The 20978-nt window shown below is 38.3% G+C and overlaps 1 protein-coding gene across 1 annotated transcript in view; it reads right to left on the minus strand.

Annotated features, from left to right (window-relative positions):
• Positions 1–20978, minus strand: part of LOC120789765 (protein unc-13 homolog C) — a 99649-nt gene that overhangs the window by 9766 nt on the left and 68905 nt on the right. The window contains exons 22-31 of the mRNA XM_040126743.1: positions 16562–16688; positions 14977–15073; positions 13861–14004; positions 13549–13626; positions 11307–11384; positions 7257–7345; positions 6791–6928; positions 5132–5255; positions 4518–4574; positions 2281–2361 (exon numbers count right to left, since the gene is read on the minus strand). Coding sequence (XP_039982677.1) covers positions 2281–2361; positions 4518–4574; positions 5132–5255; positions 6791–6928; positions 7257–7345; positions 11307–11384; positions 13549–13626; positions 13861–14004; positions 14977–15073; positions 16562–16688 — 1013 coding nt within the window. The remainder of the gene's footprint in view (positions 1–2280; positions 2362–4517; positions 4575–5131; positions 5256–6790; positions 6929–7256; positions 7346–11306; positions 11385–13548; positions 13627–13860; positions 14005–14976; positions 15074–16561; positions 16689–20978) is intronic.

Below are 20978 nucleotides of genomic sequence, written 5' to 3' on the forward strand. Positions count from 1 at the left end.
TACTTGCATGCTCAAAATATCACCCTGTCTCTGGCAAAGTTACCTGACACGATTTCATCCTTCCTCCATTTCTTCTTTCTTGTCTTTTATCCTCTTTCCTTTGGTACTTTCCACCTGTTCTTTCTTATATCTGCCCTTTTTTTCTTTCCTTTCTGTCTTCGTTCCTCATTTACATTCTTTTTACTTTCTTTCAGTCTTTACTTTGTTCTTCTCTTCTTCTCTCTCCTCAAGTCTTACCAGGGGTTCGCATCTTGTGTATACGAACAAGTAATCAATCCCATATGTTCTCCATTTACGTAATACCTATATCTGGCTATAGGAAAAACAGGTGATATGGGTTTTATATTTTTTAATACATTCTTGAAAAAACAAAACAAAAAACATGGCATGTATTCTGAAATACATTACACATGAAGTCCATTCATATATATACAAATTTATGTAGTACATCAAATCTAAATTTTGTGAGAAAGATGAAACAGCTGCCTTTCTACAACTATCCCTCACAGGTCAGGGAAAGGAACAAACAGTGCATTATTGGGGATCTGTTAAATGGACTGCATGCCTTCTTTGTTTCATATGGATTCCTCTGTGGGCCAGTACATTTACCCATTATCCCATCCATTAGTTTTCATGGGTTCAAAGTTCAGTCTATTTTCAGCGGGATAATAACTAAATGCACTCATGTTTGAATATTCAAGTAGATGCAGTATACTGCATTTGTATGCAACTGTTTATTGGACTTTAATAGTTGTAACCAAAAATAAGGAACGATTGGAAAATACGCATAACTTACTCTGCAAACACCTATTTTAATTTCAAATGAAAATGACATACTATAGGTTTTACAAATGTAAATAGTTTCACCGGAAAAAAATATGTAAAGTGATATTTAGCGATTTGTGGATACATTTGTACACGTGAAACGGGTTATGCATCTTTGTGCAGTGTAAGTTACTGGTATGAGTATTTGCAGATCAATTTGTATTTTTGTGGATATGATTTTATACAACATAAATAAAAAAAAATAGAGGTTTGTCGATAGTGAAATATTTGTGGATCATGGTACACATTTGTGGATTGTCTTCTTTGGGTTACATCGATTAAAGTCTAATAAAAGCCTCCATACATTGGAGTTTAGTTATCAATCCAAGCAGAAGTGGTTTATTTTGTATTACAATAATACTAGTAGTCAATAATATATATACTGTATATTTGTAGTAGTCAATATTTATAACACACTGCACCAATTTTTTTGTCTCTTTGAGATTACAGATTTAAATATTGTGTCTGCAATAGGACAAATATGACGCAAGCAACCTTTTACATAGCATTTCTTGCTCTGATCAGCCAACTCTCCTATAGCATTACTCAACTGTGTTAATTGCCTGTTCTCATTGGAGTACTGATGAAAATAGTTCCAGTTACGTGACTAATCTAAACCTGAAGGTAGTTTCCTTGGAGGCAGTAGAATCAATTAGTTTTCTAGGCTCTTTATGATGCAGTGTTCTCCCTGTGGCAACCCACCATAACTCTCCTCTTGTCCCTGTAGAACTGAGGCTTCGTCATGAAATTGTCTCATATCCCTTCACAACAAACAGTCATATGTGGTATTTCACACTTTCTTTAGCCGAGAGGCTTTGGGCAACCTTTCATGTTTTTGGATATTAATTACAAATTTCTCAAATGGGTCTAAACTGGCAATCTATCATTTGTTAAAACTATTATGGTATTTTTTTGTAGCATGCTTAAAGCACTGTAATTGGGGCGCATCATCTTGCAACTACATTGTGTCTCATCGAGGAACAGCAAGGAGCCAGCCCGTTACGAATATCTTTTGCATTTGTGAGGTGACAGTGTGGAATAATATTTCTCCATTTAAAAAAATCGAACCATCAAACAAACTGAAAAAACACATACTTACATGAGACTATGTTTTTTTTCTGTTTCAGATATACTGTGAGTGCACCTTTCCCAGCACCTGAATATCTGGAAATAAACATTACTACTCTCTACTCTCCCAGTCCACATTACTTCAGGCTTTTACACTTACCTTGGTTACATACATACTAGCCTATTTACAGTGGCGATGAGGAAGAGAAAAGAATAATGGGGGACAATGACACTTCAGCCCATGATGTCCCAAGCACATGACATAAGCCACAGAATTCCAGGCTCCACATATGTTTACACTGTCCTGGATTTATCAAATACTTTTAAGTTTATCCACATAAGTGTCTCTCGCTGTACAACCAACAGTATAATTGACATAAAACTCACCTTGATGGTGGGAAGCACAAGGTCCATGGCTGCACACTGGCGTGGAGTCAGACTTCTGGCTTCCTCTCGAATTACATGCTCCTGGATGAATAACGGATCAGGTCAAACACTTTACAGCTGGAAGCAGCAACACAAGTCACAGCCGAACACCGAATTTTGAGATGTTCCTTTAGCATAATGGTTATGACCTTAGGTAGGCCATGATACTTGAGATTGACCATTTACTGTTTAGAAAACCGAGATGATTACATCTTTCCATCATAAAAAATGTTTCTGTCCATTCTAATTGGAGTTTTCCTGATTTGTGAACTGATTACAGCATATAACTTCTTCGCAGGTTTTTCCCTTATAAGGCATAAAAAAAAATGATATTAACATCTTATGAAAAAGGGCTTTGAAGAAACTAAATCACCAATGCAAACACAGCTACAAACATTTGTCCCAATGTCCACCGTTTCATGTGTCTGAGCTTGGTGTTGGTTACTAAGATTCAGGCACCACAACCACAATGGAAGAGACTTGTACACTGTGCAGTACTGTAAAAGTGCACAACCCTCTCAAATAATAGGTTTCAGATGAAATACACCTTTATTTCTTGTATATTCAGAATATGATATAGATTTAATCGAACCCAAGTGAGCTTTAAACAGATTTTAGAGCACCGGTGTGAGATGAAAAACGCTTTAATCAACATCATAAGAACTAGTCTGTTTTGGATGCCAAAATTGCACCGGACCCACTTGATTTGTATTGACTCAGATCCAGAACTCTCCCCAATGTGTGAAAACAATGTCATGGTGAGCCCCAGATTCACTAAAGGCTGCAGGCATGAGTGAATACTTCTTCCTAATGAAAACCCCCTGGTCCAGATGTATGGACACTGTGCTTGTTATCTGTTGATTTTTTTTTTTTTTTTTTTTTTTTACAATCTCTCACAGAATTTCACTCAAATAGAAATGTTCTTTTGATTTTTTAGATTACTACTCATAAATCCAAAATGGTGAATTATTTTAGAGAAATTATTATTTTCCTGCCAAATTTAGGAGGGACATCAGATAAAACCCTACAAATCCTCCCCAGTAACACATTTGCTTAGGCAGAAAAATGCTGCCTGGAAAATGACCACGAAATTTGTGAAGTCAAAGGACATGAGTGTCAAAGCGGACCCGAACACAGCATCATTTGTTACAGAGAACAATAAAGCAACCTGAATAACTCTTCTGCTGTTCATGACTCCGTTCCATTACATGGGTCAAAGGTCACAGCACTGGAATAATAATTTGGCGGGTATTAATTTTGCATGATAGCCACTTGTTGATATTGTTACAGCTATGCATTAAAAATAATAAGTTAATTGAATAAGGATGTAACTGATTGTAACCAAACAACAAAGCAAGTAGCACAATTAACTTGAGGTTTAAAAAAAAAAAAAAAATCACAGTCTACACATACTCAACTACACGAAATAAAAAAACCAAAAAAACCAAAAACAAATTCAGTACAGTGAGTTGAGGATTATCAGTCATAATCAACAATAACAAGAGGATAATAAACCACTTGAATGCTTTAGGAGGGAGACACACAGCCATCTGTGTATTGATAGGCAGTACCCAGATGTTACCTCAAAGGTAATCCGACACAAAACACAAATATGAGAATAAATACACCAACAGATAAAAACGCATTCAGTTTGCAACGCCCATGACTCAGAGCTAAAATACGTCTCTGAGGTACTGTCATACCACAGTTGTTAGTAAAACCACAGTGTAACCACTGATCCATTCCAACGCCTCACTACACAGAGCTCCAGGGATTAAACATCCTCTGGTCACATCGGCAATTAGACGCCAGCCTGGTTGTATTGCACTAAACTATACTGTACAATTCCAAAGCCTATAGTAGCTTACACTACCATGCTACCAAATGACATTAGCCATCTATCCATATCTGGCAGATACAAAATGACTGTAAATGTGTCATACATTTTCTCATTTGTAATAGGAATATGTTTAAATATGGATTAATAGCCTCTGGGTTCCTCATGATTCTGATATACTTTTATGATACATAAAACATGTTCAGCACCATTAGAAATCTGAATGTATGTTTACTGAGATGACAACACCCCAGCTAAAGTGTGAAAAATCGCTTTGTAATCAGACATTATAGGGTTCAGATGGTATAGGGTTTGTGTGGTGAGATATGTGACATCCTTCTTGGACTCATTCGAAAATTACCTTCAGTTTGGACAGCTGTCCCAAGTCCTTGGCAGCACTGAAGATCATCTGAGCTCCCTGCTGTTGGAGAGGCAGATATTTTTTGGGTTATGGCAAAATACAGAAGGCCAATGAAGTTGCAAATACTCAATGGATGAATATGAAAGTAAAATGATTATATGAGCAAACTAAAAAACACAAGATGAAAGGGCAAAGTTTCATTACTGCAATGTGTTTTATAGGTGCACTGGTTATTCTGGAACCTTCAAGTGGCAAAGAGAGGAACATTTTTGAAAAACTGCTTAACATGATGGCACCAAAACTTGCATGTTCCCACAGTCAACAACAAAAAACTGGAAAAGAGATATTCCCGAGATGAAAAATGTCAGCCTGGCTCTTACAGAGGGATTAACCGTATAAAAAAAACTGTGTGTGTGTGTGTGAAGATTTGGAGTTGCCATGTTGTTTCATCTCCTGTACAGTAATTTTTGTGTTATGAGGGAACATAGGCGAGCTGAACAGATGGAGGAAATGAGAGAGAGACAGGTGGACGAGAGGATGGGGGTGGAGGGAAGGCCTGAGAGATGAAAAGAGTAACACAAAAAGGAATGAGACAGATAATTGATCAAACTCACACTCTGGTCACTCAGCGGAGGCAGAACAATTGTTCTTTCGATGGTGTTCAGCACAATTTTCCATAGCTCTTTGAGGACTCGTTTCAGCACTGTCTTCTCACAAATCTTGGCAAATAACATCAAACTGCAAAGCGGCCAAAGAAGGGCATTTATCAGGTCAACACTCGAAGCACGTGTCTAAAACTGAGCCAACATGGCTGAGGCCTCCAAGTGAGGACATATTCACAAATAATATGATTAAGTAAAGAAAAACACCTGTGATTCATAGAATAAATGCAGCAGCTTTATTCTTTAATCTCACCCTATTGTGCAAGGACTCAGAGGCAGGAGGAAGGATTTAGTATTTCCATATCATTAAGAGGATTCCCTGTAATACCCCATTGGCCTTAATGTTGCTTTGACAAATGGTTGAGAGCAATTCCCAGAGCTTTGCTGAACCATTTCATCGCTATGGTTCTTTCAAGAATGCCTCAGAAGTAAATATGGACCCTAGGTTGAATTAATAGACATTCAATGATAATGGAGGCCTCTTTTTTATTTTTTCCCAAAAACTCGCAGTGATTATTATGCTGTTGTATTTATTTCAGTCACATATTTGGAGGACCTTAAATGGTCTAAACTAGAATTAGAAATGAAAATATAATTATTAACATTGACCTAAACCATCATCATGTCTGAGGATGAAACATGATTAATAAAGTGATCGACAGTGAGCAGGATTCTTCGGTTTCTTCACGGTGAAGGTTTTTTCATCCAATGCACATGTCAGTAAGGCTGCATTCAAACAGATATTAGCATTGTGTGAAAAAAGGCAGTACCCTCCTTATTTACATGGGATCACTGTGTTGACACAGCAAGGGTGCCGACACAGTGGGCCCCAGCATTTTAAAAAACCAAAAAGCAACCCCCCCCCCATTACTTTGCAATGTGGATGCTGTGTTTCTACTGTTCACTTTGTGATTTTGGTGGCAAAAGCTAAAATAATTGTCACCATGATAGGATACCTTTCCAGAGTTAAAATACTGCTTCATAGTATTTTGAACAACTGTGCAGTGTTTTGGATCTACTACTCACACTGGAATCCCTGAATCCTAATAAAAACACACCAGCACCACAGCAGCTCCTTGCATTGTTTTAACACAGGGCTTTTTTTGGTCTGAAAACTCACAAAAACTTTCTGGTGTGCTATAACTTGGTAATAATTGATCCCTATAGCTTTACAATGTACTGCAAGGGAAGTCCTGCTGTCGACATAAACTTGCAGATCTATAAAAATCCTCATAAAAAATCTGTAAACTGGTACTTGGGTATTACACGTATATGGTGCTTGGTTCCAAGAAGACTGGGCATACACAAGTGGGTAGAGGCTTCTGTAATTTGAATTTTTCATAACATTTTATATGTTTCTGTTGATCAAGCTAACCTTAGATTCTGATGTGTCCATATAATACTGAAATAGACACTGACCTTTCAAACTACTCAGATATCCTCAGGACAAAACTCTCAAAGTTGATGGAAACGAATCGTGAAGCTTATACATGCCTATACTTGGATTAATTACTTTCAATTAGTTTGTTAGAGAGGGGGCGGCGCTTATTGGACAAAACTACCTTACATGTCAGAGATTAAACTCTGTTCTTGCATTCAGTTGATACTCACTTTTTATCCAGAAGGTCCATAAGAGGCCGGAGGACAGTCTCTGCATCCATTGCAGCGTTGCTGCCTTTGGCCAAACCTTTCATCTGGACCAGCTCCTGGTTCATCTGCTTCACACAGTCCTCGATGACAGGTTTGAAACTGGGTGATAGAAAACACAACAATCCTTTCAGTCCTTTGTTGATGGGTGCGCATTTTAGGCTGCCGCTTACTCCTGCAGGTTCTATTAGATTATTGAAAATGTGTTAAGTGCAGAGGTGTCTTATGTTTAAGCTGAATTGTTCAGCAACTTGCAAGCGCTCAAGTCAATTATATCTGGAATTCATCTGTCAATAACTAAGCAGTCTTGTAGTACAATTCTTTTGATGAAACAAGAAACGAATTAAGACATTAAACTTAATGAAAATGATCCAATACAGAGACACAAAGACACACAAAGACACACACATACACACACACACACTCTCACCTGGAGCCGAACACTCCGCTGAGCTCATCCAGCACCGTGTTGAGTTTATTCTGCAGCTCCTTTAGCAGATCACTGGCCTCTGCATCCAGCTGTCAGTGAAAGACAGACAGTTACCACATCGTTACACTCCATGCCACTAGTCCACACTGACTAGAACTCTGTATCTCTGGAGGATGCCTAAACTGGGGTGGGGGTGTTAGGAGGGAAGGCAACAGCTACAGAGGAGAGTAACCTGCCTCGTTGGTGGCCTCCCACTCTTTCTGCCTGCCATCTGTGCCGAGCAACGTTCTGAATACAAATGGACGGCTCACCTCCGAGCGCTGCAATGATGACTGTTTGCCGAGTCATGAGACATGGTGTCAGCAAAGAAGCATCCAGCTATTGGTCTCTCAAAAGGGAACATTTTTGTGCACTATTACACATCTTACAGTAAAAAGTGTATGCTGTCTGCCAGTCATTTCTCATGGCATAAAGCTTACAGTCAAATATACATAAAGTCTTGTATCTATATACAGATTTCAATGCTTTGACTGACGTTTTATTTACAGGAAGAAAATTTGAAAATGTATTCACAGCATTTATGTGCCCATGCATGGTATGCGTTGGGTTTCTGCAGTGCCATAAATATGCATGTGCATGTGATGGATGTGCAGATGTGTTCATGTTTGTGTTCATCTGTGGTTGTGGGCACAATCTAAGAAAATGCATGGGTGGATATTGGATATTTGTGCAGTGTTGTGTGTGTGTGTGCGTGTGCGTGTGTGTATTTGTGTCAGTATCTCCATGTATGAGTGCATCTGTTTGTCTCAGTGCTTAATAACTACGTTTGCCATGTACAAATGTACAAATATTGATGTTTTGGATGGAGGTGAAGAACACGAGTCGCTGAGGCACAGTGCCTGAGATGGATGTTTGAGGCCAGGCACCGCACCACATGCATGACAGATCGTCACATTAGATCCGATAAGCTTAGCCATGGAGCCGTACATCTCACATTTTAATGGCGGATGGCTCAGCTGGGAAGCGGATGTGTAAACTAAACGTTTTATATTGTTTTTCTGCTGACATGCCTCTATCTGCAGCCTGAACGAAACAGATTTCTAAGTGTGTGTTCACATGCGCATGTGTTCAGACTGCTGTCACTTCAATGGAAGTGATTGCAGCATGCAAGATTTTTTCGGTCACAGACAAATTTGCCTATAGTTGTTAGAGATGTTATTTTACTGTTTGAATAATGGATAGCATCTTTTCAAGTGATAGCAGAAGAATACTGTAGGCCGTGGTCTTTTATCAGTTCCCCCTGGCCCAGGGAAAGTTTTAGACTGGGCTCTAATCTGCAGCCTGGCAGTCTCTGAATTTGAGATTCTTAGTTTTTTTTCAAGAACACTGTATCTTGATGGGAAGGCTGGCAAACGAAATTCAAACGGCATCTCCTGAGAGGAGAAAATTCCATTCTGAGTCCGCGTGGTTCCTAACGCTCCAGTAAAATGTCTACCTGACTGCAATCCTTTCAGAAAGGCGGTTATTCAAATGTACTTTCATACAATTATATGTCTGTGTCCTTGTAGATTGAATTAGACATCATCTGAAATGTCCGGTTAAAGATAAGATCTTGGATTAGCCTGGAAATTTGATATAATGTCGAGAATCAAATAGTGAATGTTATTTGTATAAATTTATATGGGGTACTATGATTAGATCCCATGTCTAATGTCTTTCAACACCTAAAGAAATTTTAACACATTTATTGCGCTTATTGATTGACAACATTTTTCATTATGGTAATTCAACTTTACACAAAGGAAACACCAGTTTTAGGATCAATGGAGCACCTGGCTTCACCATGGTAGCTACTTTCACTCGACACTGACTGGCATCCAGAGTCCTCCAGAGTGTACAATCTCTCTCCCCCTGGCTGACAGCCTATCAACTGTAGCTCAGCTTTGCTTCCCTTTGCCTGTTTAAACAGTACAATATCTATTCACTGGCAGGTTGTTATTCCGAAACATAGATTGTCCTTAACAGTGCCAGGTAAATAAAGGTTTAATAAACCACCGTCACTAAAGTGAGAAAAATATACTAGCAAACAGGATGACACCCAAAATAAAGCCTGTTATCAGTCTGGGGAGATCAGTCTGTGATGATTCCATAAATGTGGGCACTGTATGAGATTACTGCTAATCTCTGTTATTGGTAATGCTATGATAACAGCTCTTGGTAATTACATTGGCTCTCTGGGAGTTAACTGCTGATAGGAAACGTTTCTGTAATGAATAGGCTAGTGTGCAGAGAGGAATCTAATGGAAAACTTTCACCAGAAATACACTTTGTTTGCATAATTATCATCATGAGAAATTACTTTAGATGGTCTCAAAGATATACCTGATTGACAATGAGCAGTGAATATTCACAACTTGACTTTTGGAAAGGATGTAAACACTTCTCATGTCATTATTCTTCAGACAATATTGACCTGGGAGCGATCCAAGTCTACATCTGCTAACTGTGAGGAGGTAGCAGCACCTTAGCTGAGGGCACGGCTCAAGAGATTTGTAAGTTTTTGAGAAGCTCACTAAATACAGTCCGAAAGACCCTATCTGATGCAGTATGCGGCTGCAGCCTGGGGAACGGATAGAGATGATCAAAACCACAGCCAGCAACCTGGTGAACCTCCGACTCCACTCTTTGTGTTGTGGAAAAAGAAGGGGTAACAACAGATCAAAATAAATATCACACCTCTAAATTAGCCATGGATAGAGAAGTGGTAGACAAAAAAAAAAAAAAAAAAAAAAAAGCAGGCTAAAAATAACGATGGGATTGGGTGGGTTGAGCCACTATCCCCAGAGCGCCGGGGATGGTGAGCTTGAGCAGCCTGTCCAGAGGGGTGATGGGTAATTCAGATTCCGTATGCTCTGTGGCACATGCTGCTGGAGGGGGTGGGGTGAGAAGCATAGGAGCGTGAGGGGTGGTGGGGAGGCACAGGGGGGAGGGGGCGTGCTTTTTCGTATCATTCGGTAAATGGTGGGAAGGGGTGTTGACGAGTCCTATTGCACACACCTTACAGAAGGACACAACCCCCTCCTCCTGGAGACAGAGAGAGAGAGCACAAAAAGGAAATGGGGGGAAACAGAAGACACAACGACAGGAGACAAAACGCAAGGCAAGACAGACGTTAGATACTGCAGAGAAACGTGTGAGTTTAGTCATAAGAAGCTGTGGCGGCTGCTTCTCAGGTTAGACTGACAGACTGACAGGTCGACAGGGAAAATATTCAACGGTGCTTCAAACCCACCACACAGGTTCATAGGGTTTAACTCAATATTTACAAAAAATGTTAAGGCAACACAAGGGGATTACAGATGGGGAGATAGTGTAGGGTACAAAGGAAGTTACTGAGGAACTGTAGCAGAAGTCAGAAAGGTGATATTAGCAAACTGAACTTCATGTCAGATTAGTCTATTTGATGGGTGAATACATAACTGAGGACATCACTGTTGGGGTCAATACTCTTTCGCTTATAAATGTCATCTGAAACGATCATTTACATAATCATGACACTGCATTTATTTCTCAACAGAGCGCTGATCTGGGGATGGAGGTGTAAACCTCCATATTAACTTGCATCAATCCTGCTGAAGTGTCCTTTAGCAAGACAGTGAATCCTTTTAAGCTTTGGGAATGATGCTGTTCTTCAGCTAACCTGGTGGCTTACATTGTAAGGAGGCACATCATAGCGTTGCATTATAATAATTTATATATTACATGCCAATATATGTATAATATATATATATATGTATAATATATGTATAATATATATATATGTATAATATATGTATAATATATATATATATTTTTTAAATATATATATATAAAAAATATATATATATATATATATATATATATATATCAATATTTGATATATATATATATAAAAATATATATATATATATATATACATATATATATTATATAAATATACACACACAAACACACATTGCCTCAAACTTGGACACAGACATAGCAGACAGATACACACAGGTAGGCACACACCTGTTTGCCTCCCATGGACTCAAACATCTTCTCCAATTGGACACGGAGCTGCTGAATATTGTTGAGGAGGATGCAGGGCTGTAAAAGTATCAGAAAAAATATCAAATATATCTTTGATGTTGTTAACATCCTGAATTACCTGGTACATTAAATTTCCTATTCTTACAGCCATTGACACTATGCTGTAACAGCTTGAGACTAGCCAATGTAATTGAAAACACACTGCAAAATGTCAGAAAAATCACAAGGGTAACAACAGTAAAATCCATCCATTTTGATTTCCTGACACCTCATCTATACAAAGATGCAAGGTTTCTTCACGACATTGACAGTCAGCAGGGAAACACAACACATAATACAACAGGGAGAGAAATGTCTGCACTGAATATGTCAGGCATCATCGATTCTCCGTGCCACAACAAGTTTCACAGATGACAGACATTAATCACACTGCTTTTTATGGAGACTGAGAGTCATTTTCAGTCAGTCACATATTATGAACATTATCTTCCCCAAAAACAAAATGACAAAAATACAACACCCAAAAATGATTGTAGTGTTAATGTATAGCACTAAAATGATAATTCTGCGCCCCACTGGAGAAGGATGATTGCTGTCTTTCAATCCACAAAGCAGCCAATAGTGCCTCTTTGGCAGCACATAATGACTTGCTCTCTACTAGATATATGAGCATATTTGTATGAGAGTGATTTGATATTCTAAATCTGAATGAAAGCAATTGAGATTTTCCACAGCTACATATGTCTAACTTGAGAGAGGGTGAACAATATAGAATAAAGGGTTTGGACCACTATCGTTTGCATTGGGTATATTATTATCTACTATATCAGTTAAATGCCAGGGTCTGCTGTAATATCAGTCAAGACTACAAATACCAAAGGGGAAAAAAAGGTATTTCACAGGGGTTATATTATGTCTATCTATTCATTGATTTGCAGTATTTAGTGGGGTAATGCAGTTTAAATAGGATAACTCTAAGGTCACAATTTTCTCTGCAAATATCATTTACATCAGGACATGTATTCATATCAGCACAATGTTATGTTAATGTTAATGTTGATATCAGTGATTCCCCACCTGGGCTCAGTCCAAGGGATCCTAGGATAAATCTGAGGGGTCACAAAGTAAAACTACATTTCTTAATCTGACATTTGTCCAATGTTTTCCTTTCTTTGTAAAATACTGGATACTTTTAGCACTTCAGGTAAAAATATTCAATATCCAAAATCCTTGAACAAAGTGAACAATCAAACTTTTAGCAAATCATGTCTACACTGTGACCATGGACGCACAAGCAGTCATTAATTTGATTTAAAGGTAACCCGCAGAGTTTTTTTTTTAATGTAAATAAACCAAAAGTTATGTTTTCATTCAGTGCTACTCATCAAAACACAGTGTGTGTATCTAATCTAATCTCTAGTCTAATAAATATGTCAAGTACATTTCCTTCCTCATTAATTTTTTTTGTGAGTATCAAATGCAATTTTGTGAGTATTTAAATTCAGTATTGTTTACATCCATGTTGACTAGCATGCGGTCTTCTTCCTTGCCTTTGTTGGTGCTTTGATGCACATCTTGGTGTGTTGATCGGTGCAATAGTGTGCTGCCATTGGTATTGTAATGTATTGTATATGTGACAGTCTAACAAATTAGGGGTTTAAGTTTAATTTGCTGCAATCCAACCACTGTATGACTCCATTTGCCTCTTACTTCCTTTTGTCCATCAACTGTCTCTACAGTCCTTTCTCGAAAAGGGACATTTCCTGTTTTCTCTGGGACAACTGCAATGAGCCTGTCAACACTGTAAAGAAACATCTGCCTCTTCCTCTAGTACCCTGTGTGTTATCTCTCACTTCAACTTAAAAGACCAGTGTGGATAATTAGGCCACTCACAAGGCTCTGCGTTTGGTCATCCATCACATTAAACAATGGACAGAGAGCCCAGAAAATACAAATGACTTTGCCACATCAACTATGGGCTGTGAAATTAATAATTATATCTCAGTTAATAGAGACTGTAAAGAGAATTACAGAAGACAGGGCCGGGCTCAGAACAGAGAAAACTGGACTGCAGTATTTTCCACATGGTCTCCATGCCAACTGTTGTGAGACACAGTAATCATGGAAACACCATCATTTGACTAGCCACATCTGCATTTGCACCAAAAAACTTGATATAATCTTTGCTATTAACATTTGCAGACTTTGAGTGGGCACTTACCACGTTCTCCTTATTCAAATACAAGGAAAAGTCCTTGGATATGATTGCAGCATATTGCAGAAGAACTTTGTTGATAGTCTGTAGGGAGGGAGAGAGACAGTTTTATAATTACAGTTTGTTTGCTGTTCTATTATTGAATCTCTGAATGTCAGTGAAAAACTTTAGTCAGTCACAAACTAATAACAACGTAATATAAACCAGAATAAATATACCAAAGAGTCTCCTTAGATCAATGGCAAAGTCTTTAACTGTGAGTTATTAATCCCAGCAGGACTATTCAGGGTTCGCTGGGAGCTTTCCAAAGAGACTGACCTTTGCAAAGCGGCACATGAAGTGAGCCAGAGCCTGTGGGTTCGGACACTCCAACTTCTTGATAATCTCAAAACTCTGGTTTAGTTGAGTAAACACATCCACCACCGAACAAGAAAAGAGGGCGTGCTCCGAGGTTTGCTGAAACTGTAGCAAAAAAGAGTGAGAGACAGGGACAACATGGTACAGAGAGTGATGGAGGGGTTGGGAGAAAGAGAGGGGAAGGAGGAAAGAGAAAGACAGCTGTAGAATCTCAGATCTTAGGACCATTAAGCACCTCTTTAATAGTGTGACGTTATTTAGGACGCTGAATAGAACATTTCATTAATTTACCAATTGCTCTATAACTACATCACTCACAGAGCAGGAATCTAGATCAGTTACTGCTGATGACGCTAGTGTAGCACAGACATCTACAGTTAAACTTTTATGTGTGAGTGCTCAATAACTGCTGAGATGCACTAATAAGAAACTGAAACTTAGTGGTATGTGTATTTATCTCTTGAAAGTATATCAATTCCAACATTTAATACTACTGACATTATAAAGGGCAAAATGCGTAGATTAAAATTGCTTTCACTATTCAGTTTAAAATCTCAAAAATGTTTTGTTTTTAGTTTTTCATCAAAAACTAATGTTATAATCCAATGTTTCAAAAGCTTTTGATAAGTGCTTCTCTACGTGATTAGCTGCAAGAGATGTCATGAAAAATATACTTCCCTTATGCTAATTAAAAATGAACATACTTGCATACAAACACGTGTGAAGGTGCATCAATATCTTGCAATAATTTCTGTGCGTAACTTGTTTTGTGAAGCTTTGACACATTTCCTCTCATTATTGCCTAATATCCTTCTGTGCCTTTTGCTGCCCTAAAAACCATGTTTTGGTTCCTGTTATTCATTTATTTTTAATAGAAATTTCATTCATATTCCTGCCTTGGGATGTCTCTGCCAAGGAGTGGTTCTGACTGTGTGAAATTTCCTTCATCCCCCATACCCTGTTTCTCAATAGGTAAATTCAGTCTTAGCAGAGCGTGAATAAGAAAGCAGTTTTTACGTGGCTTCGTTGGTTAAATATAAAGCTACATATAGAGGAATAATTTAATGCTGTACTCACTCCATCTTTCTTGTCCCTTTCCAGTGCACCATTCAGGAAATCCATGGCAACGTCCTCGTTCTCATCAAGCCACTGAATGACAAATGGTTCGAACCACCTAAAAAAGAAAAGCCTTCTATCATTTAAGGGGTCAAATCACAGTTGGATCATTACATCTGTCTGGACTGCCAGATGAGTGTGGGTCTACTGTATGAGAACAAATCAGTGACCAAGGCATATTAGTTATTCAAAAATGATAGGGGAACCATTGTGTTTTTGGCCAAGGCTGCAATGCATGCAGGCACTAATATCCGGTTACATTTTGTGGACAGATTAGACTGCGAGGCTCAGACAGAGGACAGCAGAGGACAGGAGAGGACAGGACAGGCCAGGACGGATGAGTTGGTTAAGGAAGTACATTTGTTAGAGGAATAGCAATGCTGTTCTTCTCTCTTTGATAGTGCCTGAGCTTTTCCTCAGAGCAACGGATGTCCGCCCCAAAACTGCTTTGTACTCACGCTAAGGGCATCTGCTACAGGAGGGAAAGCCAATAAATAAGGTGGGTGTGGCGACAGAGAAAGAGTAGAGAGACAGGCAGACGAAAGAGAAAGACTGGGTGTGTGAGCGCGTGTGTTTGTATGATGTGTATGCCTGTAGGAGATTCAATCCCGCTAGAGATGCTGTTTGAGTGACAGTGTTGGAGACGGGGAGGGCAAGTCATTACTCTGATAGACTGGATGGGAGAGGGCATGCTTGCATTGCACGTGTTTATATTGCAGCTATTCCTGCTTTGCTACACGATTATGCATGCACAATGGAAAACAGATACGTGCAAAGACCAACAAAGACATGCTTTCACACTAAAAATTTGTTTCATCATACAAAGCAGATTATGATCATCTTGTTTAAAGGTTTGTTGGAACAAACTGCCAGCACAGATTATCCAAACATGACAGTTGTACAGATTCAGACTCAACTGGAAACTGATCTGAGCCACCATCGTCACATTCACATTGTTGACCATTGCAGAATCTTTCTCCTTTTAGGATTTAAGTGCAATACTGAAATGTGATTTAAAATCTATTTAAAATGACTTTAACTGCTGATTTCCTCAAGCTACAAAACACCACCACCACCTGTGAAGTTCCACAGAGATAAATCTCTGGACCCTTAGTTTTGTCTTTGTGCCTTATTTAAAGCATGTAAATATTATCTATTAGCCTTCTTTATTTCAATAAAAAAATTTGTGTTGCCAATGAAACCCTCAATTACTTATGTGGTGAAATAATAATTAGTGGCAGAAATTATCAGTGAAATTTGTAATTGTGAAACACTGTCTTCAAACTTAATTTGTTAAAAGGGCAATAAAATTACACCCTAAAGCAATTGAACCATTTGACATTTGACTTTTTCTTTGCAACATGTCTCTCTGATCTGAGTCAGTCAATCTTTTCCTCTTATATTCCTGTTGCCCTGTTTGTTAACTGGGGTGTTACAAGCAGTCCGCTCATCTTTTATTATGCATTTGCAACTGTAAAATATGTGTGAATACATGTTTGTGCATTTCTGCATGTACGTGTGTGTGTGAAAATGAGAGGACACTTACAGAGAATACTCAGGAGGAACATCCTTGAAGGCTGGCAGGTCACGGACGTACTCATTATGGAACCATTTGACTTTGAAGTGAAGATTCATGTATTCGGTACTTTTGCATAGGCGGTGCTTGTCGTGCTCTGTAATGCAGATTATAATACGAGAAGCATGCATGTTAGCATTTACGGTATCCACTGAGATCACAATTCTTATTCAGAGAGACCTAAATTTTAATAATAACGAGTCTCAAAAGTAGGAACACCTTTGGACTGAACAGATAGTCAGCACTGTAGTATCAAACTTTTGCTCTATGAAATAGTAAATTATGTGGCATGTGCTCTGTTTCTTCTGCTTCTTTAAACAGCTTCTTCCTGAAATGTGCAAATATCTTAATAAGCATAGAATGTACCTTGGTTGCAGAGGCTACTTTTAATCTGATATCTTAATGGGCTCAATTATGTACAGCCTAGATCTATCGAAGATTGAGAAAATAAAATCGAGATTGTGAATGCCCCTAGATCTCTTCAAAAGAAAGAAAGCCCTTGAATGACTGCATACAAACTGAAGCTAAAATGGATTAGACTTTCATGTCAGCAGACATGGGTGCTGAGTCATTTTGTCCAGCTCACTGTAGACATTTCAGAACAATTAAACATTTCCATGGGATCCCCTGGAGGACAAATGGATGGTGATGGTGCAAGAGAGGGAGTGAAGAAAGAAGAGATGAGGGAAAAGAGAGGAAACCAATGAAGCAGAAACAGCATGAGAAAAGCAAGAGAGAAAGACCAATGAGAAGAAAACTTTTCTGCACGAGCAAAGATGGATAAACTAAATTGTCTACAATACTACAGATGATACAATGACACTAAGAAGAAGCAGGAGATACAGAGATGATGATGAAATATTTTGGAGCATTTGTTCTATCACTGAAATAAAAATAGAGGAAACCATCATTCCAACACAGATAAGACAGAGAATAGACCAAAGACAAGTGGGCAAGCTGACATTGCATACAAACTAGAGTAAACACTAAGAAAGGAGAAGAGCAAAGGCTTAGTTTGGGACTGTCTTCTTCAGAAAAATGGTTGCGTTGATTGTTTGCTGCAATTGCACTCTATAATCACCTAAAAAAAGCTGCATATGTACTGCATGACAAACCTCCCAAACTCAGTCCTTACCCGTAGGCAAATCACTATGCTCTCACTCGCTCGCCCCACCCCTCCTCCTGTGTGTGTTTGTGTCTCTCTCTTAGCCTCTCTCTGTGACTCTTCACTGTTTTGTTTCACTTTGTGTCCAGGCTTTTCTTTCTTATTTTGAGTTTTTTGTGTACTTTTTATCCAGTATATAAATAGCCATGTAAACCTTTTCTTCGTGGCACTGTGCAGACATCTGTTTTTTAGTTTAGCAGCTATTGTGGTTTTCCACAGATAAAATGTGATGGGAGCGGGGAAACCGCATCTGATCATAAATGGTCATCCGAAACATATTTGAGACAGTTTCTATTGCCAGGTATGAACTGTAATCCATCGCGGATATATCTAGACCATATCTGGCTATATATATATATAATCTTGACACCAGACACTAGATCCTAAACAGGGCTAAAAAAGCAGGGAATTGAAAGATGCATTATAGAATTATTTTTAATTTTATAGCAGGTGTCTCCAAATAGTAAAGCTGAAATAAAGACACACACATTCACATAGTCTTTTGCAGATATAAGATACAGTACATACATCCACACAACATCAAAGAAATGTTTAATTCCAACGCATTGCATCCTAGCTGCCATGCCTTAATCCTGATAAGAACCTGGGTGCTTACCTTGATGAATAGTGCAATGCCTGCCACCCCACACTCCTCTCTAAGCTCCAAGGAAAACATTTACATATGTTTAATTAACATATTTACCTGTATGATAACATATTCAAATGTTCAATGCAATATTTTACTCCTCAGAATGGAAAATATATGCTCCGTCTGTTGTTTACTGTTTACTGCAGCTCATGTCAAACCTGCTTTTGAACTTGATGTTAGACTGCATTTAACAGAAAACTTAAAATTAGTAAAAACAATGTAGTTTTGCAAAAATATCAGTGTCTCAAAGCTTTAAGCTTTACTCATATGAGGGACTGCATTCTCTAACTGGATGGAAAAAACGCGCCCAACACGTTTCATTGAAAGGTTTGATAGTGTTTCTCCTGAGAAAAAGTCTCTAATGTTACTTTTCATTATGGCAGAAATAGTGGAAGTGAAGGTAAATATGAGGTGGGTTTTGTCCTGCAAAAGCTGCAATGATCCCAGCACCTTAGTTATTTTCTTTTGGAGCTGAACACTAGAAAATGACTGGGATTACTGTTTTCATCTACACCTAACCTTCATGGTCAAAGTGGTTTTGATGACTGAGATTGCTAAGGAACGCAAGGTTTCAACTGGATTCATCTAGTCAGTTTGTTTCAGAGAAGGAGCAGGTGATTTATACATTGTGAATACTGAGTTGAGACTAAAGAAGACCTGTAATTATTCTGCAGCACAGGCTTTGTAATCTGAACAGAGGGATCGACTGTGGCAGTGCCACTTTAATAACTGAGCTAGCACTGCAAGGCAGCTTATACACATACAGGGTGGACACACACATGCACACACTTATACACACAATCACAGTTTGTCAACCTGTCTGCCCTAAGCTCTGACTGCACACACTCACTGTCACACACTCACAGACACATGTTCACCTAAAGGGAGCAGATGGAGGTCAGCTGGGAATCACAGAAAAGTAGAATTCAGCAGGTGTTTTGTTTGGTGCTGCCAGCCAGGTGCTGTTAGCTTGCTATATCTTTGTTTGCAGAGTGTGTGTGTCTTCATTATATTCACTCAAAGACATGTAGTATATGCATACCTGTATATAATCAGTGTTATTATGTAAGTTTGTACTGCCCAAAAGTTTTTACTGCCCTTTCTTTTATTGATGTTTCCAAAAGTAATACATTACTGCTTGATTAAATAATTTCAATGTTCACATAAAGCCCTTCTTTATGTACAAAAATATCAGTAAGATATGCACATGACGAAAGAGAGAGCAACAAGTTTGGTAAATCGGAATTTAAAAAAGCATCAAGTCTTTTTTTTCATACAGAGATTGTACTAGACTGGTATTCATATTCAATTTCCAAACCAAATTTCCTGGAAAAGCATGAGGATCAGGAAAATTGTCTTTGATCAACATTACTGGTGTATTGGCTATTAAATACACATCTTCTCCAACACACAAAGGTCTGTGACTTGTAGCTGCATTTCATTTACTGAATGGAATGGTTCACCCAATTATTCTCAAATAACATTTTTCTTTCAAGCTTCAAAATCTGTGGTAAGAAGACAGCATTATCTGTCAGAGGTTAGAAGAGCGTTAAGTACCTGAAAAGCTTTTGTCTTTCAAAAGTTTTTAGTTTAGGAGTCATAAAGCTCATATCCTCTCTCTGGAAAACAGAAGAACAGAGGAACAGAATATGCTTCTCTGCACACTCTGAATGAAAGCAACAAGACATAATATTCCACTCACTGGGCCCAATGTGATTGTTTGAAAAGAGGGGAGAATCTGAGGGAAATGAAGCCGCAGGGAGCAGTGTTTTAAAAATCCTGCAATAAAACATTCAAACATTGTCAAACATCAGACTGAGTCACTTTTTTTCAGGTAATGGTTTTGAATTTTTTTATATCTAAGAATTCTAGCTAAAAATGTTGGCGTTGACAGACTGTTGTTTGGTTTTAAAAAAGAGTCAAGGCCTCTTCAAAAATTTAGCTACAGACTGTTCAAACTCAATATGTTTAATTTATCATTCATTGATAAATTTCACTTCCATGAGTAATTATTTTGAGAGTCTGGGTGTCAGATTTTTTCAAATGGGTAATCTGTCATTTTGAAAGGTGAGTCAGTTTATATTTATTCATGCTGTTTATGCAAATCCAGCCTACTGAGGCCTCCTTGTAGTGTCACACTGAAAAACACAACAACAAAAAAACCTTTCACATACTTTGTACGTGCGTGCATGTTTGAATGTGTGCTTTTCTTGTGGCATCGCAAAGACTGGAGCAAGCTGCACTACAATGTTATTTCACTGACCTTGAAAAACGTCTTATCTATTTGTATGACTTGTGTGTGCCCTGCCCTGCGCACTGTGAACGATGCAAAGGTTTGAGGAGAGGCACAACAATAAAGCAGCTGCCTGCAACTGAGATAACACAAGGCGAGGTGCTTGAATTTTTGTAAAAACTGGAACTTTGACTGTCCAATGAAAATAGACTGCCAATGAACAAGTCTATTTTTACTGCTCTGTTAATATGTAGAATATGTTAAGAACACCTTGATGACACATTTTTCAACTAGAAGACATATTTTGACCATAAAATGCAAGTTGCTGTGATTACAGCAA

The sequence above is a fragment of the Xiphias gladius genome, chromosome 1 (genome assembly GCF_016859285.1).
Source record: "Xiphias gladius isolate SHS-SW01 ecotype Sanya breed wild chromosome 1, ASM1685928v1, whole genome shotgun sequence".
NCBI classification, from domain to species: domain Eukaryota; kingdom Metazoa; phylum Chordata; class Actinopteri; order Istiophoriformes; family Xiphiidae; genus Xiphias; species Xiphias gladius.